The 20,942-nt window shown below is 48.8% G+C and overlaps 1 protein-coding gene across 3 annotated transcripts in view; it reads right to left on the reverse strand.

Annotated features, from left to right (window-relative positions):
- Positions 1-20,942, reverse strand: part of FLI1 (Fli-1 proto-oncogene, ETS transcription factor) — a 106,953-nt gene that overhangs the window by 78,760 nt on the left and 7,251 nt on the right. For 2 of the 3 annotated variants that reach the window (XM_029962103.1, XM_029962102.1), the window contains exon 2: positions 10,002-10,083. In XM_029962103.1, the coding sequence (XP_029817963.1) occupies positions 10,002-10,040 (39 nt within the window). In that variant the 5' untranslated portion in view covers positions 10,041-10,083. Of the gene's footprint in view, positions 1-10,001; positions 10,084-11,961; positions 12,370-20,942 lie in introns of those variants that run through there. The other variant, XM_029962101.1, reaches the window with a different exon arrangement.

Here is a 20,942-nt window from a genome sequence, read left to right on the forward strand (position 1 = left end):
TAGACCTGGCGAACCTCTGGCGTGCAATTCTCCCTTTCATTCAAACGGGAGCGATCAGCAGAGAAGAAAATGCGCTTTTCCTTTTTCCGGGAAAAGCTGCAACCTTCCAGAGGAGCCGAGGAAAGGAGACAATACCCGCCTGTGCGGCTCCCCCGCTTCCCCCCTCCCTCGCAAAAATAAGCAGCAGCGGAACACATCATGCAACACTCGGGGCTCTTTTCTGCCCCACTTCTGCAAACGCCGCAGAGGGAAAGAGCAGAGCGGGGAATAAAAGGAGGGGAAGCCAAGAAAGAAAAGTGTCAAGGCAGGAGGACTCTCCTGCACGTCGGGTCTCTCGGTGGGAAGGATGGATTACCTTGTCCAGTGCCAGTTGTGTCCAGGCTTTTTGTTTCCCCCTGTCTTTAGTCCAACCACGGGGAGGGGGGCTGGGGGTTGGGGGAAATCAAAATGATATCCAAAGTTATCCTGCACCCGCCCCTTCCAAAGGGGGAATGCAATAATGCCACTAGTGTTTCTACTCGGCTGCGGCAGAGATGCCTTATTAATACTTTATTTCTGCGAGCCCGAAGCTGGCAGGAGAGAGCTACAGATCCCCCTTGCCCCTCCCTCCCCTCCCTCCCCCTCCTCCGAAATTAGCCTCATCAATTCAGCTACAATTTTGGAGTTCAGATGCAGACACGGGGCTGAACGTGACCAGACCGGGAGGTTTTGGGCTCGCTGCTTGCCAGCGATTGAGGCCGCCCGCAGCCGGGAGGTGAAGGGGGGGAGCGGAGGGACAGCCCGGCCGCCTCCCCTCTCCCACCCCCGGCCCCCCCTGTCTGCTCCACAGTCCAGGGGTCTGCGCCGGGGTCCCCGGAGAGCCGCACATCTGGATGCTGCTAGCGGGGTCAGGTCCCCCCTTGCCTAGGGCCACAAGAACTGGAGTTCAATTAAAAGAAATCACGGTTAACCCTTTGCTTTCCGCATTGCTCTTGCCTTTTCCCTGCCCTCCGTCCCGTCTCCCCCCCGGCAGTGTTCTGTCCCCGCTCCCCCCTCGGCGTTACCACATGGCAGGAGGCTGCAGCGACCAGAAAAGCGAGAGGTTAAAGGGAAGAGTGAAACGCATCCTTTCAAAACCCAAATGGTTTCCTCTCTAGACAACACTCCCCACCAGCCCCGAAAAGCAACGAGGGCGGGGGGTGAGGGAGAGGACAGGCTGAGGACCTGAACCGCGAAAGGAAGGGAAAGAAATCCCGTGGAAAGAGCCTCTGTCAACGACGGACCCCACAGGGCACTTTGGGCTTAGGCTGCGGGACCGGCAGTGGGGAGAAACCAGCTGAAAACGTGCTCAGCTCACGGGAGAGGAGCCCGACCCTCCCCAGCCAGCCCCTGCCCAGCCCGGGTGAGGGGACAAACAAACCCGGCCCCCGCCGAGCATCCCCAGCGCTCCCAAGGGGGGCGGTGCCAAACAGACCCCCCTTCCCACCTGGAGATATTTTAGAAACCCAGCTCTGCCTTTTGTGGCCAGACGGGCACCGTGACCCTCGGGGGCTTATTTTGCATGTCTGGGGATGGCTCCAAACGGTGCCAGGTAGGGTCACTTGTTAGGTCGGGTCTGGCGAGGATGTTCCTGTCTTAGCTCTTGGGTTTGGGCTAAAACAACATTTGCGAAAGTCCAGGAGATAAAATAACGAGCGAAGTTGTCAAACGCTGCCTCAGAAGAGCCGAACAATCTATTCTTTTCCTCCCAAATAACGTTAACAATAGAAGCTTTGCTTCATTGGGGGGGTGTGTGGTGTGTGTTTGTTTTTTCTTCCCTCCTTCTTCCCCCCCCTCCAAAAAACCCACCCCTGAAGTCACCTCAAACGTTTTGTATAAGGCTGAACTACTCACAACCTCCATGCGCCAAAGCTCCGCATCATCCCAGGTGATTGTGCGGTGACTTTGGGTATTTTTCTGTTATTTAACTGAATATTTAACTGTGTTTGAGTGAGAAGGGAGCAAAGCCCGGCAGAGAAAGCCACGCACGGGGCTGAGCAATGTGTGCAACTTTTAATCTGTTGCTCGACGTTTGGATGCACATGTACATACAGCAAAGGAATTATGATCTGTTTAATGTGGTTACCACCAGACATCTGGAAAATCATTTGATCTTGGCAACCACGGAGGATTTCAGATGCTGACACTGGGACAGGCTGGTAGAAATCAGTTACTCCTCAATTATTGGTACTATGATTTTTTTCTTTCACCGCGCTCATGAATGAAACGAAATTCTGGAGCTTTTAATTAGTTCAATATTGATCTCAAGCGCTTGGCATGTCCCCACCTCTTCTCCTCGTCTTTATTATTGGGTTACACCGGCTGCAGCCTCACCCGGAGAAGGTGAAAACGCCGATTTTGGGTGATCCGACCGAAACGAATAAGGACACGCTGGGGGGATTGAGCCCGTCACTGATTCACGGGCGGTACCAAAGGAATTAACCCCTCAGTGGAGTTCCATGCCGGGAACTACAGGACTTCGCGGGACCGCAGAACCCTAAAGATATGGATTTTCCTTCTGGAATTCCCACGGGATTAGCGGGCATCACTTCGCAATTAAAACCGTCGAGTCATTCCATAGGAATAAACATCATGAAAACCTTCCCGAGCCTCAGGCGCAGGTTAGAAATATGATTTTCGGAGGATGGGAGAGGGGATTTGGCTTCTATCACCCCATCTGACCCCAACAGCATCAGCTGAGCTCTCCTTCACCCCAGCCTGGGGTCGCTGTGAACTCACCCGGTGAACACGGGAGGGGAGCCCCAGGAAACGCGGCAGCCACGCCCTGGCTCTGTCGCTAGAAAGTGGCTCATCTCGCATTAACTGAGACAAAGTACCCTCTTTGTTGTAACCAGCTTCTCTATACACGTAGCTCGTGCTATATATTATATATGTATATATTTTATATATATATAGTACCTTGTGCTAGCGATATTTTGTATATATATGTATATATATCTTCCTGTATATTCTTTTCTCAATAATCATGTTTCACAACGTTTCCCATCATTGTGTCCTTGCAGAAGGTCAGGGTTTATCCTACTCCAGCCTTTACTAGAGGGGAAAACCTCCACCAGCCTCGGTGAAGGCTTGGAATCTCTGGGTCTGACTTGCCTCTGGCACCGACTCCGTTGCAGAATGAGAAACGCGACGCGTTGTGTTTATTTTCTAAACCCACAACCTCACAAGCAAAAAGCCCAAACTGCAGCCCTGGGATTTGATCCCCAGAAACGAATCCCAATTCTAAACTAAACTAATTGGGCAAAGCTCTGCTTTTTAGCTCCAGCAATAAAAAGGAATCAGTGGAGTGTTCCAGCCCCACAACTGAAGGATCGGGTCCCTCCTCTCTACGGGAACAGCCCATGAGATTTGGGAGCCTGAAGCCGGAAAGTTGTTCCCTGCTAATCGGTGCTAAGTAAAGCATAATGTCTTAAAAGCGGTGTGGAGAAGATGCAGTAGCTTTGAAGCTGCACCGCAATTAGGCGGAGAGCGGGGTGAGCAGTGTCCTGGCTGCTTTTATTTGAGCCCCATGTCCCAATAAAACCACCCCCGCCCTCCCTCCCTCCCCCATCCCGCAATTATTGGAAAGCTAAGGCACAAAAAACAAAAATACTGAAGGCCAAAAAAACAGACTGCAGTGCACTAGCTCCAAACGTCTGGCCCCTCGCTTGAGGCCATAATTAATTTGAGATTTATTTTTATTGGAGAACCCAGTCTCGTCTGACCTTAGCCAAACAAGGCTTCAGCGAGACCCTTGATGCGCTTGAATGGAACAGAATATTTCTCTCTAACTTCTCTTCAGGCGTCCGTGCCTGCTTTGAATTTGTTCCTCAGACTTCATATATTTGGAGATTTACAGGAAAGATTTAAAGCATTTTTTCCCCCTTAGCGTTTACTCTCTTTTTTCTTCCCTTTTCGCTCCCCTTTCCCTCCACACCTCCTCTCCTTCTAAACATAGGAGCATAGGAAAGGCTGGAATACAAAATTCCCTGGATCCAGCATATTGGAGGGGGGCGTTTTTCTGTAAATTGTGAAAGAATGGAGCCATTAGAAGGTCTCAGAGCTGGGGAGGGGGTTGGTTGCTGCTCTCTAAATGCGAGGGTCACTGCAAAAGCTCGTCCCTTGTGCCCGAGGGTCTGGTTTATTTTGGAAAGCTCCAACATGCCACATTTCCAGCAGACAAACAATTTCTTTCCCACTTTCTCGACCTAAATTCAAACCATGTCTTGAAGGTAAAGCGGGAAGGGAACAACAACAGCCCTTCCCCACACAGCGCTGGGGCTGAGCACGGGGAAAACTCGGGACAGCGGGAAGCGGGAAGGGATCTTTCTCTGTAAAACAGAGAGGTAAGTGCAAACAAGAACGAAATCCTTAAGCACCAACTTGTCACGAGGCATTAATCAAGGACTTGCTGAAGTCCAACAATTTAGCAGCGTTTCTGCCCCAAGAAATGAGAGTCCGAAAGAGAACGGTTCGGTGTCTGCGTAATTAATCACCCCGAGGTGTGAGAACGACGTGGGAGTTCACAGCGGCTTCTGCCAACAAAGCTGCCGCCGTTCCCCCCTTCCCTGGGGGTGCCTGGGCCGCCGGCCCGAGCCCAGCCGGGAGGAGCTGAAATCCTGCGGGACGCCGGGAATGGGGGGCGGGAGTGTGGGGAAAAAATAAAAAAAAAGGGGAAAAGAAGAGGCAGAAAGGGATAAAGCGCTCAGTAGGAACATCACTACCCGAAAAACCAGTCCATGAAGGCTTTGATTTTCCCTTTCCTGCCCGGGTCTCCAGCTGCCCAGGTTTCCTCCTGCTCCGCCCGCGCATCCTTGAGCACCTGCGGGCCGAGCCCGCGCGGCTCCTCCTCGCTCTGTCCCTCAGCATCATCCCCGCTGCGAAACAAGGCAAATCCCAGGATATCCTTTCCCTGCAACCTGTCCCGAGCAGCCCGTGCTCCTGTTCAGCGGGAGGGAGGACGTGTCTGTGCCGGGCTTTGGCGTCGCCCGCTCCAAAGAAAACCTCCCTGTTTTGTCCTTAAAAAGAATTAACCCCCCTCTCTCTTTCGGGCTTCTGTAAACTTTCCAGGCCGAGTGAGAGCAAGAACAAACCCAATATTGTTTCCAGCCACGCAGCCCATTTTGCCTCCATGAATATGCTTCTTTGTAGGGCCCCACAAACGTTATGGTTGCATTAAACCCATTTTTAAAGCGAGAACCCCGCGCTGGCACAGAGGTGGAAAATCCATCCTCGTGCCCCTTTCCAAGGGCTGGGCTGGAGACCACTTTCCGCAGCAGCTTTGGAATATCATCTCCGGGCGCGGCAGAGGAAAGGAGGGGGAGAGCAGGGGTGATGCCGGGACACCGGGAACAGCATCGCCCTCTCCTTTGCCTTCTGCTCAGGCCAAGGGGCTTCACCAGCCAGTCCTGCCTCCAGCCGGCACGGCTGCCTGGGCAGGGGGCTCCAGGGCAAGGAAAAGGGCTCCAGGAGAAAGAAAGGGATTCCAGGAGAAGAAAAGGGACTCCAGGAGAAGGAAAGGGACTCCACGAGAAGGAAAAGAGCTCTAGGAGAAGGAAAGAGACTCCAGGGGAAGGAAAAGGGCTCCAAGGCAAGGAAAAGGGCTCCAGGAGAAAGAAAGGGATTCCAGGAGAAGAAAAGGGACTCCAGGAGAAGGAAAGGGACTCCACGAGAAGGAAAAGAGCTCTGAGGGAAGGAAAGGGACTCCAGGGGAAGGAAAAGGGCTCAAGGGGATGGAGAGAGTCTCTAGGAGAAGGAAAGGGGCTCTAGGGGAAGGAAAGGGGTTCCAGGGGAAGGAAAAGGGCTCAAGGGGATGGAGAGGGGCTCAAGGAGAAGGAGAGGGGCTCTAGGGAAAGGAAAGGGGTTCCAGGAGAAGGAAAAGGGCTCCAGGGGAAGAAAAAGGACTCCAGGAGCAGGAAGGGAGGTTCCTCCCGGCCTCGAGGGGTGCACCCCAGGATGCCTCGGGGAGGGCAGGGCAGGGCAGTGGCTGCGTTTCCAAGCAGGGGAAGCGAAAGCAGAAGCGCTGAGTGTGCGAGGAGGGGGTTGGGGATAAAAGGGGAGATCAGCGCTGGGACGTTGCCGAAGGGCAGAAGAAAAGCGGGGGTGAATTATGCATCCCCCAAAACTATTCAGGTGCCGCCTTTCCACACGTGTCAAAGCACAGACTGGCGGTGCAGGGGGGAGCAGGGGCTGCTGTGGCCCGGAGTAGCTTGTGGCAGTGGTAATAATTAAAAAATCAGTATTCAGAGGTCATGTTGCTTTGCTTATAGCCCTAATTCTTTCCATATCCCTACAGTAAGGATTCCAGCGCTGTCTTCTTTTAAAATTTAATTTCCCAATTATATTACATGTTCCATTCTCTAAAGTCAAATGCTCATGTTTAGATGAGATTAGCACCCTCTGATATACTGTAAATTATTAAGTACTTGCAGATCAGTAAGTCCCTAACGGTATGAGGGATATAAATACTTGAACAGTTGTGTGGAAGAAGCCAGTAAGGATCAAAATTAGCTTTCATTTTTATGAATTCCCACCCCTCCATTGCATCGAGGCCCATACAAGAAGTGTGAGAGAGAAGGTTGGGCAGGAGGTTGTGTAGGGTCTGTTATCAGGGCTTTAGGTACATCCTACGTGGTTGGGATGTAAACCAAGGTTACAACACTGAGAGGCTGAACCTCAACCAGTGTGACTCCACTTGTTAAAACACCCTCCTTAAAACAAACTGTTTAAATATGAAATCCTCCTCTTGCCCCTCCAGCTTCCTCACCTCACCCCTCCAAGCCCCGACAAGAACAGTGTGACCTGTAGCTCTTCTGAAGGTTCTCAGAGGCTGTTTGGTCCCCCAGGGGTGTGACAGAGTTTGTTCCTCCTGGGAGCTCCTGTGGAACACCCTGTCCAAGCCCCCCCAGGGTACAACATACAGAGACAAGGCATTTCTCTGTACAAAGCACAGAATAAACCTGAAGTTGATATACATTGTGCATCTGTCAAAGAGAATTTGTAGAAGACATCAATCCAAATGCTGTTTTTACTGATGGGAGTAGCATTTACATCCCACAAAAGCAATAAGTAAAATATTTCTCCCTCCCATAGGAGGAAGAAGTAAGTTTTTCTGGGGAAGGAATGACATGAAAGAAAATAACAACCATAAGAAGAATCATCATCATCATCATCTGGGAAGAGAGAGGAGTTGGGATTCAACCTTCTGCTTTTCAAACTTCCTGCTCACCACAGATTTGGAAGTCCTGAAAGATCAGAGTGGGGAAGCAGGAGAGACAAGTCTGAGCAGCTCCTTGTTCTTACACAGCAGCTGCATCTACATTTGAAAGCTGGAGAAGTGGAGGAATGGAGAGCTGAAGTGTCTTTCTTTGGAACACCAAGCTGACTCCACCAGGGCTTGGATGCACAGCCGTGTTTCCCAGCTATGTCCCTGGAACATCAGTCAATCCCAACTCTTGTACAACCAACCAGGCACTGTCAGAACCTCTCTGCTGCCTCTGGGTGTGTCTGAGTCAGTGGAAAGTGCCACCAAGCTCAGAGGGGCCAGAGATTAACCCAATCCACATGTTTCAGGTTCTAACTTCCCTGAATTTAATCCCATTCCCACTTTTATGAACAGCCTCACTGCTCTGAGTGAGCTCCCCAGGTACCACCTTCTCTCACTGGTACTGAGCTGCCCAACCAAACTTTGAAGAGTCAATGGGAGACATTTCCCTTGTGTTCAGAAGATTTTGGATCAGACTCCTGTGAAAATCCTGTTGATTTTTTTTTAAGCACAGGAATAAATCATTTCCCCAACGGCACTGGTGTGAAAGAAGCTTTAGAGACAAAACACCAGAGACAAAATCCTTGCTCAAAATAACAGCAGTGGAGATGAAGGGCTGGAATAAAAGGCTCACACAGCTCCCTCATCCCTCCAACTGGCACACTGGATAAATCCTGTCCTGCCTGAGGAGCTATTCCTGCTGGATCAAGCACATACTCATTCCAAGAGGACTTTGTCCAAGCCCTCTGCCTGCAGGATTGTTCTTAAAGACAAGGTTATCCCGACCCAGTTAGGGACAGACTCACTCAATCCCACTGGAATGTTGAATTATTTAGGCCTGGATCTTGGTTCCACTTAATTCAAAAGGAATTTTGCTACTAACTGGGGCAGCAGCTGGATCTGCCTCCCAACAAAAGGCAGCGGTGCCAGACTAGAGGATGTCACAGGGCCTTCATCTCTTCCTTGGGAACAGAACAGTTCAATCATTGCCCACAGACAGCAGCTCCAAAGGGAATTCCTGCTAAAGCCAGGCCCAGGCTGGGCACCAGCCCACAGACAGCAGCTCCAAAGGGAATTCCTGCTAAAGCCAGGCCCAGGCTGGGCACCAGCTTGCTCTGCTTGAGCTGGGAGGGAATTTCACTTCCCAAGACCTGAATTTCCTTTGTTTTCCACAGAGTTTCTGTTGTGGCAGAATCTGGTCTAAAGTGAAATGGAGTCACCAACATCCCCTGAAACACTGAGCTGAGAGTGAGATTTGGGGGGATCTCAACCAAATGGGGAATCTTGACCATTCCTGGTTGGATTTGCTCTGGAAACCTGCTCCATTGAGCTGCACAATCCAATCCAATCAGGGGATACAAGCAGTGCCACACGACCTGGGAGTCATCCCACCAAACTTGATTGCAGCTAATACTCCTAATGAGCTGCCCAAAATGAGCCATAACCCAGGGATTATACACAGAAATCATGCAGTGGATCATTCCCAATAATATGTATGTACAGGAAAATCCCACTTGAGGCCTGGATCCTTGACTAAGGGAAAGCAAAAAAAAAGAGAGACCAAATTCCTGTAATAAATTATTCATTACAAATTATCCACCCAGCTCTAGTTAACACCCTTCTGTGTTTCTTCAGGGAGAGAAGAGCTTGTGTTTTAGATTTTCCCTAAGTGCTGTTGCATGCAGGGTTTGCCTTAAACGTGTAACCCAGATGTCCCAGACTTGGTTTATTTACATTCTTGGGAACTGTTGTGAAAAAAACCCTATATGATGTCAAATATAATATAGTGCTCAACTGAGTTATAAAGGGACAAGGCTGTGCCAACCCTTCTTTGGTATTTGTTTTAATTTTAAGGGAAAGAGAGAGGCAGAAGTGGCAAATCGAAATACATTCTAAGATCCATTTTTTAAATTATAAATATATATATGTGTACAAACAACTATTTAGAGTGCAAGATTTTGAATTATCAGATAAAAAAAGAAATAAACCCAACTGAAGTTAATTTACCTTCTCAATTGTATGGAAGGACTTAGGGAAAACCACCAGGAACACTGTGAAAGACATGCCAGTAGCACACCAGTGCCTGGTGTGACAATCCATTTCTTCGTAACTCAAAGAGGTGTTTTGGTTTAACTCATTAAATATTTTCCCCCTCTAAATCCATTTTGAAATGTACCTTTCAAAAACCACAAAACGCCCCGGATCACCTTGCCCGTGGGACGGAGGAGCTGGCCGGGAGGAGGAGCGGAGGGCAGTGCGATGGATTCCGCTCCGGCTCAGCCCCACAGGCTGCCCGGGAAGGCAGAACTTTGGGGGGCAGTTCAGGGATGCAGCGCTGGGAGCACCGCGGGCACCTCGGGCTGGGAGCGACAAACCCCGGCTGGGATGGAGCTCGGGACACCCTCCCGTGACACTGGGATGGCACAACCCCCAAACCGAGCGCCAGTGCAGGGCAATAAAAGACAAGACCACTTTTACATCTTGCTGTTCTCCCAACTTTTGACTCAATCCTGCCCATTTCCAGAAGGATAACTGTGATATTTGAGTCTCTACCCCCTCTCCCACTGAAGGCAGAGGGATTATTTTCTTTTTTCTGCTAAATTCAGTAAGAAAGAGCAAGGTTTTCAACTTCAATATTCATTTCAACTAATATTCATTATGAATTTGGGAGGATTGTAATTTGTGACATTACCTGTTTAAAGATGCTGTCATGTCTTACCTTGACGTAAGACGAGGTGTCTGGTACAGTCTGAAACATCCTTACTTGCTTTTTAGATATATTTAAAGGTCCTTAATTTGACCTGAAATAAATTAAAAAAAAAAATCAAATCATATACTTGTACGGAGACAAGCAGAGAAATAAAACATAGTTTGAATAATAAAATTAGCAATAAAATTTAAAGAGGAGTGATCAAGTATTTAAGTGTAACTTTTAAAGGACACAGAAACACATCCAGAACAGTAACTAAACCTCAAGTAATATCAGGACTTCACAAAGCAGGGGTTTATTTCTGGTTTTTAATAACAGTTTGGTTGGATTCCCCCTTCTCCTCAGGCAAAGAGCCTTCTCCACTTCTGTCCAGAGCGGAGGGAAATGTTTGACATTTGATTAACTGAATTTCTTAGCCAACAATTAAAAGCCAGCTGAAATACTCATGTTTTCATGTCGAGACTAGTTAACCCTATTGACTTGTATCCAAGGGTTTCACTTGGCTAAGTGAAGGGCAGTTGCCTTTCCTGCCTCATTGAAACCATCCCGAGCCATTAAACCTGCCGGCCAAGATTGATTTAAAGAACCTTTCTCACCAACAATAATTAAACAATAAATTAAAAATAATACCGAATGGAAGTATCGTTCAAAATATTAAATAACCCCCAACCCTCAGAGTTGTCACTCTCAGCCCTTCTAGCTCGGATCCTGCCCAAACTTTCCGTCACACTTGCATCAACTACATCTGGTTTTCTGTACCTCTAAGACTTGATGATCTCCCGATGAACGGGGGGGTTTTTCTGCCTCTCCCCCCCCGAGTCATCACTGCAGAGATTAACAACAATCATGAAAAATGTGATGGTGTGTGGGAAAACAGGCACGAAAATATCCCACAACGGATTTTTTTCCCCCTACTCGCTCCTCTCAGGGTCTTTATTCCTTTTGGGAAGCGCCAGAAAGCGATTAGCCGAGTGTAATTAGGGCATCATTAAGAAGCACAAGCACATTCACACACATCCACACCCCCACCCTCCGCACGCGGCTCCCAAGCGCTGCTGCTCCGTCCCGTTTTCCCGGGATGCGGAGGGAAAAGTCGAGACAATTACTCAGAATTTACTACAGAGAAGTGATAGGCGGGATTAGGAGGATGCAGAAAGAGTCGCGCACGACACTCGTGGGTTGTTGGGTGTTTTGGGGGAGCTCTGCAGGAAAGGCTGTGGGGTCCTGAGTTAGTTAGTCCAGTTTGTCCTGGTCTAATCCAAGCCAGACCCCGGCGGTTAATCACGGCCCTGGTTAATGAAGCAGCCCGGCCGCTGGAGCTGGGAGAGCCCCGGGCCGGAGCTGTGTCCCCCCGCAAAGCCCGCAAAGCAGTCAGCTGCTGACTTAACGGGGAAAAAAAGAGAGAAAGCAAGAAAAAAACCCACAGCCCAACAACTGGAAAATAAAAGTTCGCTATCTGCACGTAACCCCCCTTTTATTGATTTTTCCAGCATTTATTACGCGGCCAGCTGGCACAGGAGGGCAGCCGGCTCCGAACTGGACAATGTGTTTCTGATAAGTACAATTCTTTTTTTCCTGTCGTCCTCCCTCCTAACACATTCCAGTTTCTTTTGCTTCTGAACTTGCACCGGGGGGTGGGGGTAGGCAGAGTGGACGGACGAGGTAATTTTGCTTCGCCAGTAAATTTTCTGGGGTCAAGGATTCCCATATTGGTTTCCCCCGCTCCCCTCTTTACCCCTAATTAGCGCTCTCCCCCCCTCCCCCCCCCCATCACTTCCCTCTTCTAATTACGCCAGTGCAATAAAATAAATACATCTGCATATTTTGGAGCCCGTTTTCAGAAGTCTACAGTGGATTATTTATCAATCGTCTCGCCCTGCCAGCGTCAGTCGCAATATAAAAGGGCCTCTTAAACTACTTTTAGAATCGCCTCTTGCTTATTCTTATTACCGGGATTTAAATGACTCACCTTTTATACCCTTTCCCCTCAACCAGTGGCAGAGCAGTTTGTAAAGATCCAGGTTGAGACCAAAACCAGAACTCCCCCAGCTGTGGATTACTACCCTTGCCGCTGCAGTTTTGCGAGGAGAGGAGAGATTTAAACTTGTTGGATCCAGAGCAGCGCTGAAGTTAAAATTCCCAGCCCATCCAGACAGGCTGCATCAACCAGGCATTTCCTCAGGGGGCTTCTGTGCTGCTCGCAGCTCCAGGACGTGCTTTCCTTTCCCTCGCTTCTGTGCCCTCCACTTTTCATTTGATTTCCGTTTTCCGCCCTTATCAATATTCCAGCTGTTCCCTCCGATTAATCGCGGCTCTGGGACATCTTCGCCCAATGAGCCCTCCTGGAGCTGCGGGAGACTTTAAAGAACACAGAAAAGGAAAAAAAAATAGGAGGGGGAAAATTCACAACTTTCTTAAAAAAATATTGCTGAGGAGTCAGGCCGAAAAGAGACGCTGAGTGGAGCTCAAGTGCTACTTTAAATCCCCCTTTTTAAACAAGGAAGTTTCAAATATCCGTTTTTAAATCATCGTTCCTTACTTTGAGCTTTTTTCCCCGACTCTTACCTTGGAAATAGTTAACCCGTTTCCCCCTGAAGCAGGACTGAAACCATGACAGAGCACAAGGCTGGGAGAGCCAGCTGGAATCAGCTCCAAAATTTTCTTTTGGACCAAGAACCCAGCATTTCTCCCTGCGAGTCGAAATCTCCAGATCTTTTGAGCTATTTAATAAGAACCGATCAAATAGTAACGCGTTCAGGGAGGGAAAGGAAACACATCTTCAATTCGGGGATGTATTTTTTCCTCACGTTTCTGGTGCATTCTGTCATCTCTGAAGGGATAGCAGATAATATTTTGCACTAACCTGGGCAAGAAACTTCCAGGGATTTTAGTACAACATCATTTTTAACCGTAACCCCCAGAAGGGTTACCAAAACTATTTGGAAAATGTCCTTCCATTCTCTATTCTCTTTCTCTCCTTGCCGGCTTTGCCCCAAATTCCAACATATTGAAACATTTTTCTCCTTAATAAGAGGAACATATAAAGTGAAGGGGTGAAAGGGCAACTTGGGAGCCGTGCCTAGAGCTCCGCACACAATTTGCTCTCTGGTAGACGAGGCGTTTAGCATTCCTCCCAATTTCCAAGGAAAACAGACTCAGACCTGGACCCAGTGACCAGGGACCTCGCCAGAGCCACTTTTTAATATAGAAATTCTTCGCATTCTTTGTTATTATTATAATTGTTGTTGTTTGTGGCAAGAGAAACTGTTTCCTACGCAAGGTAAAGCGACAGGGATTTTAGGGAGAGGCTAAGGAAGGAAAAAGCAAAGCGACAGGAGGGACTCGTGACGTGCGGAGAGAGGGGGAACCGGGGGAACCCCAAACCAAAAGCGGCGTTGTCATTTTTAAATGGCTTTAAAATAATAGCGTGCGCGGGGTTAAAAATGCTCTTTCCAAGCCTTAATCTCATTATTCTGCGGGGATGGGAACAACTCCTGCGCCCTCACAACCGAGCCGGCTTGTGAGCGGACCGGCTCACGTTTCAAAGTCATCGTTCATTCTTTTCTCACGTTTCCACGTGTGAATTACACAAAACACGGCGCTGAAGAGGAGCCCCGAGGGCTTTACTATTGTGTTAACAGACGCCTCCTCCCCTCCTTTTCGTTGCGGGGCAGGTAACAGGCGCTTGCATCGCTCCCCCGCGCGTTTTTCCTGTTATTTTCCTTTAGTTTTTAACAAACCTCTGACAGGGAGCCGTGAGCAGCCTCCCAGCCTGCAATGAAATAAACTTTAAAGGCTGGCGTTAACAAAAGAGTCGGGATGTAAAGCACTCCCAAGTTCAGGGGAGATGAGTGCCCTGAATCCTGAGCTGGCTTTGCTGCCCCTTGTAACCAAACCCCACAGCCGAGCGGAGAGACCCCTGTGGCCAGTTGCAGTCATCTTGGGAGCTTTACTAGCCCAAAAGAAAATTGCTGGCAAATTGGAAACAGCTGGAGCATCGCAGACCAAGGAGGAAAAAAAAAAAACCACCCCCCCTCCAGCCTCCTGAGCAGAGAAAGTTGCGGGAGTTTTGTTTATCCAAATAGCTCGGCGGCAGACACGACATCTCCAGTTTTCCTCACCAGACCGTAGGTGACTTGTACATAAGCAACATTTCAACATCCATCACCGGCGGTGATTTCTTCAAGATGCCTCTGAAATCCCTGCGGGCTCTCCCGGGGCAGCCGCTCCCGCCCGTGCCCGTGTCCCCTTTAACGGGGTGCGAGCAACACAAACAGGGACTTAAAACCCACAAAGGGGTTTAGCCGAGGGTGCGGGGGGAACCCGACAAGTGCTCCGTTCCCATGAGCCTGTCAGACGATTGCTGCAACAAATGAAACGGTGGAAAAGCTCCGAGTCCTGCGAAATGTGCTCTTTTCATGTTTTCTATTTATTAGATACGTTAAGAGAAAACAGACTCGTTCGAGTCCCAAATGTAGGCAGAGTATTAAAAGAGGCATGTGAATGCTCCAGCAATTACAGCTGAATTTGATTAAAAACGTCATGAGGGCTGCAAAAGCAGGAGTTACCTGATACACTAACCCTGAGGTTGCTTTAGGATGAATTATAACACAATTCATTTTATTTTAATAGGTCACCATAAGATTAACTGTTTAAGGATGGAGCTGTGCTATAAATGTTTACATCAAACCAGAAAGAAGCAAACTTTACTTTCTGGTTGTTTAGAAATAATGTTTATTACATTTTAAAATTCTTCAACACGTTAATTAGAAATAAGGGGAAAGTATGTGAAGTCAAAAGGAGCTCCAGCGCTTGACATGGAACCACACACACACTTCTGGGCTTGTTTCCCTTTCCTGGGAGGAAAATGTGGGGATTTTTCAGTGGCCATCCCCGTTTCCATGTGCTATGGGAAAATAATGGCAACATCTTGTTTTCCCTCTGCTCCTCTCATGGCTTGGTCCAAAATTTGGAGGCACTTTGGAGCCTGGGCCTGTGGTCCAGGAGAGCCACCAAAAGCTGAGGTGGTGACTCTGCCTCAGTGAAATCAGCCACACAACACCCAACCCTGGGGGTTTAGGAGGGAGGAAGTTTGAGGATCCGTCAGTGATCGAGGGGCAAAAGCTCAAGGGATGAAGGACTTCAACACACCCTGCCAGGTCCTGCTCCCACCGCAGGGACGGAGGCTTTGGACGTGCTTTGGGTGCTACAAACAGATCTCACAGAGTTAGAATGAAAATAGGCTCCTTAATCCCCCCTCAAGAAAGAAATGGTGAAACACAACTGCCACAGAGAGATGTCCATCTGATTTTTCATCTGCTGTGCTGCTGGGCAGCTTTGGGATGAGGCAGTGGCTGCAGATTCTGGTTTTCCCCTGTGCTATCTTTAAGCAACATTTAATAAAAAAGGTACTTGGCTGGAACTCTATGAAGTAGTTAATTATCATTAGCCATATTCCTGAAATTAAAATATATTAGTTTTATAGGAAAATCCTCCCTGTTAAAATGTATTTTTATTTTCAATTCATAAAAAGGACAAATTTAGAATTTTGACATGAAAAACAATTTCTGTAATAAATTACCATCACAAAAAGGTTTCATTCAGATCTCAGAAAGATCTTTTTCAATGAAGATCTACTGTTTCATTTCCACTAATCAATCTAAGTAAAAGCACTTTGATAAATTCCACTTAAAATCAGCAAAAGCACTATAAATATTTTTGGGAAAGACATTTCAGCTTTGCTAAATTACTCTCTACCATGAAAAACACCTTTGAAATAGAATATGTTTCACCCTGGTCTTATATTAGTGATGAATGTGATTAGTGTATTCAAATAAATAATCATAAATTATTGATAAAATCATTATCACAACAAAAGGGAAACTTCAGTTACAGAGATAAAACGAGGGGACAGGAAAAAAAAATTGCTGTAATTGTTACATTCTATATTATTCTTGAAAAAGGAATGTTAGATGAAGGTTCATGTGTACCCCAGGAATTTTAATTCCCTTGTTCCCATTCTGCTAAATGGGAATGAGAACCTTTCACTCTTGCTGGGCTGCCTGGGTTTGAGGACGTTTGGATATTTATTTTGACAGTGTTTATTGTGAAGTTGGAAAACGTGGGGGTTTGGTGGTGTTGTTAAAGACTCGATTCTTTGCAAAACAGTGGAGTTTCCACTCCCGTTGTTTATAAACATGGGAGGAAATGATTTACTGTCTGTGGGATGTCATGGAACTCCCGTTAAACCAGCCTGGCTTGGTGACTGGTTTGATCCTCAATCCATGTGGGTTGTTTTCCTCTGGATTTTAACCAGTCTTCAGCAACATCCTCCTGCAGGTTGTATTGGGCAGAATATAGGTGTTACAATGACATTTGCTGGCCCAAATAAATTCACAGACAAAAGGGTGGGAAGGAAAGTTTAAGGATGGTGTGATAAGACCTTAGATCCCACGACAGCTTGGTGGGCAGAGTGGGACAGGAATCCCTGTGGCAGAGGGATCTGATTCCTTATGGAAGAGGTGGAATCCCTGTGGCAGAGGGATCTAATCCCTTAGTGGCAGAGGCAGGACAGGGACCATCTCAAACCCTTCACTCCACACAAGCTCTGCTCCCCAGCATGGAGCCTCTGCTCTCCTGGGGCCTCACTGCTGGACACGTGGCCCTGACGACACCTTTTTTCCCCAGGATTTTTGTGTTCAAGCCCTTCACTGTTTGTTGGGTGACACGACCGTGACACACCCTGCAGTGGCACCTGCAGAGGTTTGTCTGGGTGGCCACAGCCCCTGGTGACAGCACTGCCACCCCTGCCAGGTCCCCAAATGCAAACAGGTCATGCTGATGTCCCCAGAGGAGGATGGGTCATGCTGATGTCCCCAGAGGAGGATGGGTCACCCTGAGGTCCCTGAGGGAGCTGGGCCATGCCAAGGGGCCCTTCTCAGCAGAGATGCCACAGGTGAACCTCTCATCCCTGGCAGAGTCTGGGCTCTCCTCTCCTTCATGCCCCAGAAGTTGTGAAGATTCAGAGGGGTGAGAGAACCCAGCGGGTGGGACACAGCCCCTGAGGGGACCTCGTCACCCCCGAGGGGAGAGGGGTCTGTGCTGGGGGTACCCTGCTGCTCCTGAGGGGAGAAAGGTCTGTGCTGAGGGGACCTGCTGCCCCTGAGAGGTGAAGGGTCTGCACTGTGAAGGGCTCGTCTGCCCCTGAGGGCACAGGGTCTGTGCTGAGGGGACTCATCTGTCCCTGAGGGCATGGGGGTCTGTGCTGAGGGGGACCTGCTGCCCCTGAGAGGACAGGGGTCCGTGCTCAGGGGGCTCTTCACCCCCTGGGGGGACCCTGCTGCCCTTGGTGGGGTGAGGGGACATGGAATGGAGCCCTGAGGGAGGTCCTGCAGCCCTGTCCTCGACAGACAAAATGGGGGTGTGTGCTGAGGGGAGAACCCACCCTGTCACTCACAGCCTGACCTGTCACAGCCTGTCCTGTCACTCCCTGTCCTGTCAGTCACAACCCGACCTGTCAGTCACTGCCTGTCCTGTCACTCACAGCCTGACCTGTCAGTCACAGCAGTCACAGCCTTCCTGTCAGTCACACCCTGACCTGTCAGTCACACCCTGACCTGTCACAGCCTGTCCTGTCAGTCACAGCCTTCCTGTCAGTCACACCCTGACCTGTCAGTCACACCCTGACCTGTCAGTCACACCCTGACCTGTCACAGCCTGTCTTGTCAGTCACAACCCAGCCTATCAGTCACACCCTGAGCTGTCACTCACAGCCTGACCTGTCAGTCACAGCAGTCACAGCCTTCCTGTCAGTCACACCCTGACCTGTCACACCCTGTCCCCTCAGTCACAGCCCATCATGTCAGTCAGAGCCCAACCTGTCAGGGCTCCCACATCTTCCAGCTCTGCCACGCCTTTCCCCCCCAGTTTCTACTGTGCCCCTTTGACTGAACAAAACCAACATTTACCATCCCAAAGGAGCCCCCACCACTCCCTTTCTCTTCCACGTGCCTGCCCAGCTGACCCTGACTAGAAAAATAGAAGAAAATAAGTAAAAGAAATTAAAAGCTCTTTTCTCTCTCTGGCAGAGTTTTGCCTCTTAAGAAAAGAGAAGTAGCTGTGACCCCAAATTCACTGCAAGATTCACCGTTGCTTTGCTTTTTGGTGAATTTTGCATGAAGAACCTCTTCCAGAAGACATAACAATATTTATTCTTTCTATATAAAACACAAGGATGCCCTTGTTTCCAGCACAGCTCCCTCTCCTTGTATAGCCCAGCTCCACAGCCTGTTCCCTTTTCATCTGCTTGTTCTGGGATTGCTTATTTCCTTTTTTTTTTTTAATAAGCAAAACCCTAAAGTCTTGTCCTGGTGCTCCCTTAGAGCATCCCTGGCCACCCTGGACTGGAGCTCCTGGAGGAGCTGCTACTCAGGAGAGACCAGGCAGCCCCTGAGGACACTTCTGGAGCTCTACAGGGGCTCCACCTGCTCTGGTCTCCACAGAAAACCAACCATCCAAGCAAACACATCCATTATTTCTTTCCAGAGGTTAATTTCTTGGAAACATCTCACCTTGTTTTTGATCCACTGTGGATGGTACAGGAGCTGAGCAGGAGAGAAGAGAGAGAGAAGAAAGGCAGCTCCACCAAAAGCCACATAAACAGCTGAATGAATGAAAAGGATTAAAAATAACACCCAACCCCGAGGTGAAATTAGGAGAAATAAATGGCTAAAACAGGAGCTTGATGCTATTCCAAGTGTTTTGACACGGGAGCATGTTTCCCATTCCACTTCTCCGCTGAGAGGGTTTCTCTTCGAATTAGATGAACCATAAAATAGAGAGGAAATTTAGAACAACACAGTAAAATGGTGTTTTACAGCCCTTTCCACAGAAGGTTTTCCCTTGAAGAGCTCTTACACCCTGGGCCTTGTCTACGCACTGTCACCAGACAGCTCGGGCTGCACCAGTCGCATTAAAGCGTTTCAGTGCCCGGCGGAGCAGCCTCTCCATGGAGAGGGGCTTTGTAAGGGAGAGTAACTGTTCCCATATGGAAAGGAGCGATGAGTTGGGAAGTCTCTCTGGTTAATATTATGAAGTGCTCGCTCTGAGCTTTTGCTGTATTGTGAAATGACTCAAGGTCAGGGCATAGCCCTGTTCTCCTGCAGGGCCTCCAGGACATCCCTAATGGAATAGAGACAACAGAGAGACTGAGTTCAGCTTTGATCAGGGCTTTATGGGCCAAAGAAATTGCCTGGGACAGGAAGAAATTGTTCCCCATGCAAGGAAAGGAGATGGGAGTAACGAAGGTTTTATAGAATCCAAGAATTGTTTGGGTTGGAAGGGACCTTAAAGCTCTTTTTGTTCCACTACCTTCCACTACCCTCAGACAACACAAGTGTGGAGGGGATGAAACTGGGATTTGAAGTGGATTTCACAGGGAAAGGTGTGTGGGTGAAAGAGGAACCTGTGTGAAGGAGGAGGGGAGGTTTGTTTCCCTTTTGTGCCAGTGATGGAAGGCAGTAGAGGAATATCCTGGCATATCCTGGCATCCCTGCCCATGGCAGGGGGTGGAATGAAATGATCTTCAAGGTCCCTCCAACCCAAAGCATTCCCTGATTCCATGAATACACTCGGAGGGGCTGGAGCAGAGGCACTGCTGGGAGCACTGGTTATCACCAGTGGCCTGAGCACACGGATCCTGGGATGTTGGAGCCCACAACTGAAGCTGGATGTGTGTCAGGACAATGTTGGAGCTCACAACTGAAGCTGGGTGTGTGTCAGGATGATGTTGGAGCTCACAACTGAAGCTGGGTGCGTGTCAGGATGATGTTGGAGCTCACAACTGAAGCTGGGTGTGTGTCAGGACGATGTTGGAGCCCACAACTGAAGCTGGGTGTGTGTCAGGACTGGGACAACAAGGGCAGGAAAACTGAAGATGCTGGAGCAAGTAAACTGCAGAATAGCTGAGCCCCAATGAAAGGCTGGGCCAGAAAACCCCCCAGTCAACCAACCAAAGGAGAATGGTGTTGACTCAGGCAGTTAAATCAGTAAGATCAGCACTAAATCAGTGCACAATGTGGGGTGGTCCAGGGTTCTCCAGCTGGTGGCTGTTGGAAATCAGTGTCACTCTGGTCTCCATAAGGCTCTCTTTATACTCAGTAGCTAAGATATGAAAGGTACGTCATAAATTACAGATTTTAAGGTAAAACCAGACCATCTGCCCTAAAGAACACAGTTTTCAATTTTTTCCTGCTTAGAAACAACCATCGGAGCACGAAAACTTCATCCAGCTGGTCTTGCAGAGGAAGAGCATACACCCTCACCTTTTCATTGCACAGCCATGCTTAGAGACACATTTTGGGCTGCCTAGAACAAGGTGAATTACTGTTCTCGGATACAACCAGCCCAGATATTTTTGTCCTTAAAATCCATTACAGATGAAGCCTACATGCTTTTCCAGTTACCATCAAAAACCTTGTGCACGTGGGGATAAAAGGTGATTATAAAAATATCCGGGTGATTATAAAAATATCCCAGTGCCCATGTGAGCAGCTGCTACCTCGTCCTGTTGGTCTGAAGGCACATTGCTCTGGGTGGCACATGAACAAAGACCAGATGATGCTCTGGGCCCCAGGGAGGGTCTAGATTTACACAGCACATCACAAACCCCTCGGTGTGACCGAGGGACCTGCTGGAGCCAGCATGTGCTGCACGATCCTGGAAAACCAAGCAGTTTGTTTTAGGAGCCTGCCTATGGATTGAGGAGCTTACATTTGGGCTCCTAACTGGAAAATATCCCAAGTCTATAAAGAGATCAAGATGTTTCCCTTTTCTATCACAATCACAACCCCCCTGGACCATTAGAGGTGAATCCCCTCTAAGAACTGGAGTCGTGACACTGAGTCACATCCTTGGCTCTTTGGAGGTGTCCGGTTGCTCTCTCAGCTTGTT

Source organism: Manacus vitellinus, unplaced genomic scaffold (assembly GCF_001715985.3).
Source record: "Manacus vitellinus isolate BGI_N305 unplaced genomic scaffold, ASM171598v3 scaffold_41_pilon, whole genome shotgun sequence".
In the NCBI taxonomy this organism is placed as follows: Eukaryota; Metazoa; Chordata; class Aves; order Passeriformes; family Pipridae; genus Manacus; species Manacus vitellinus.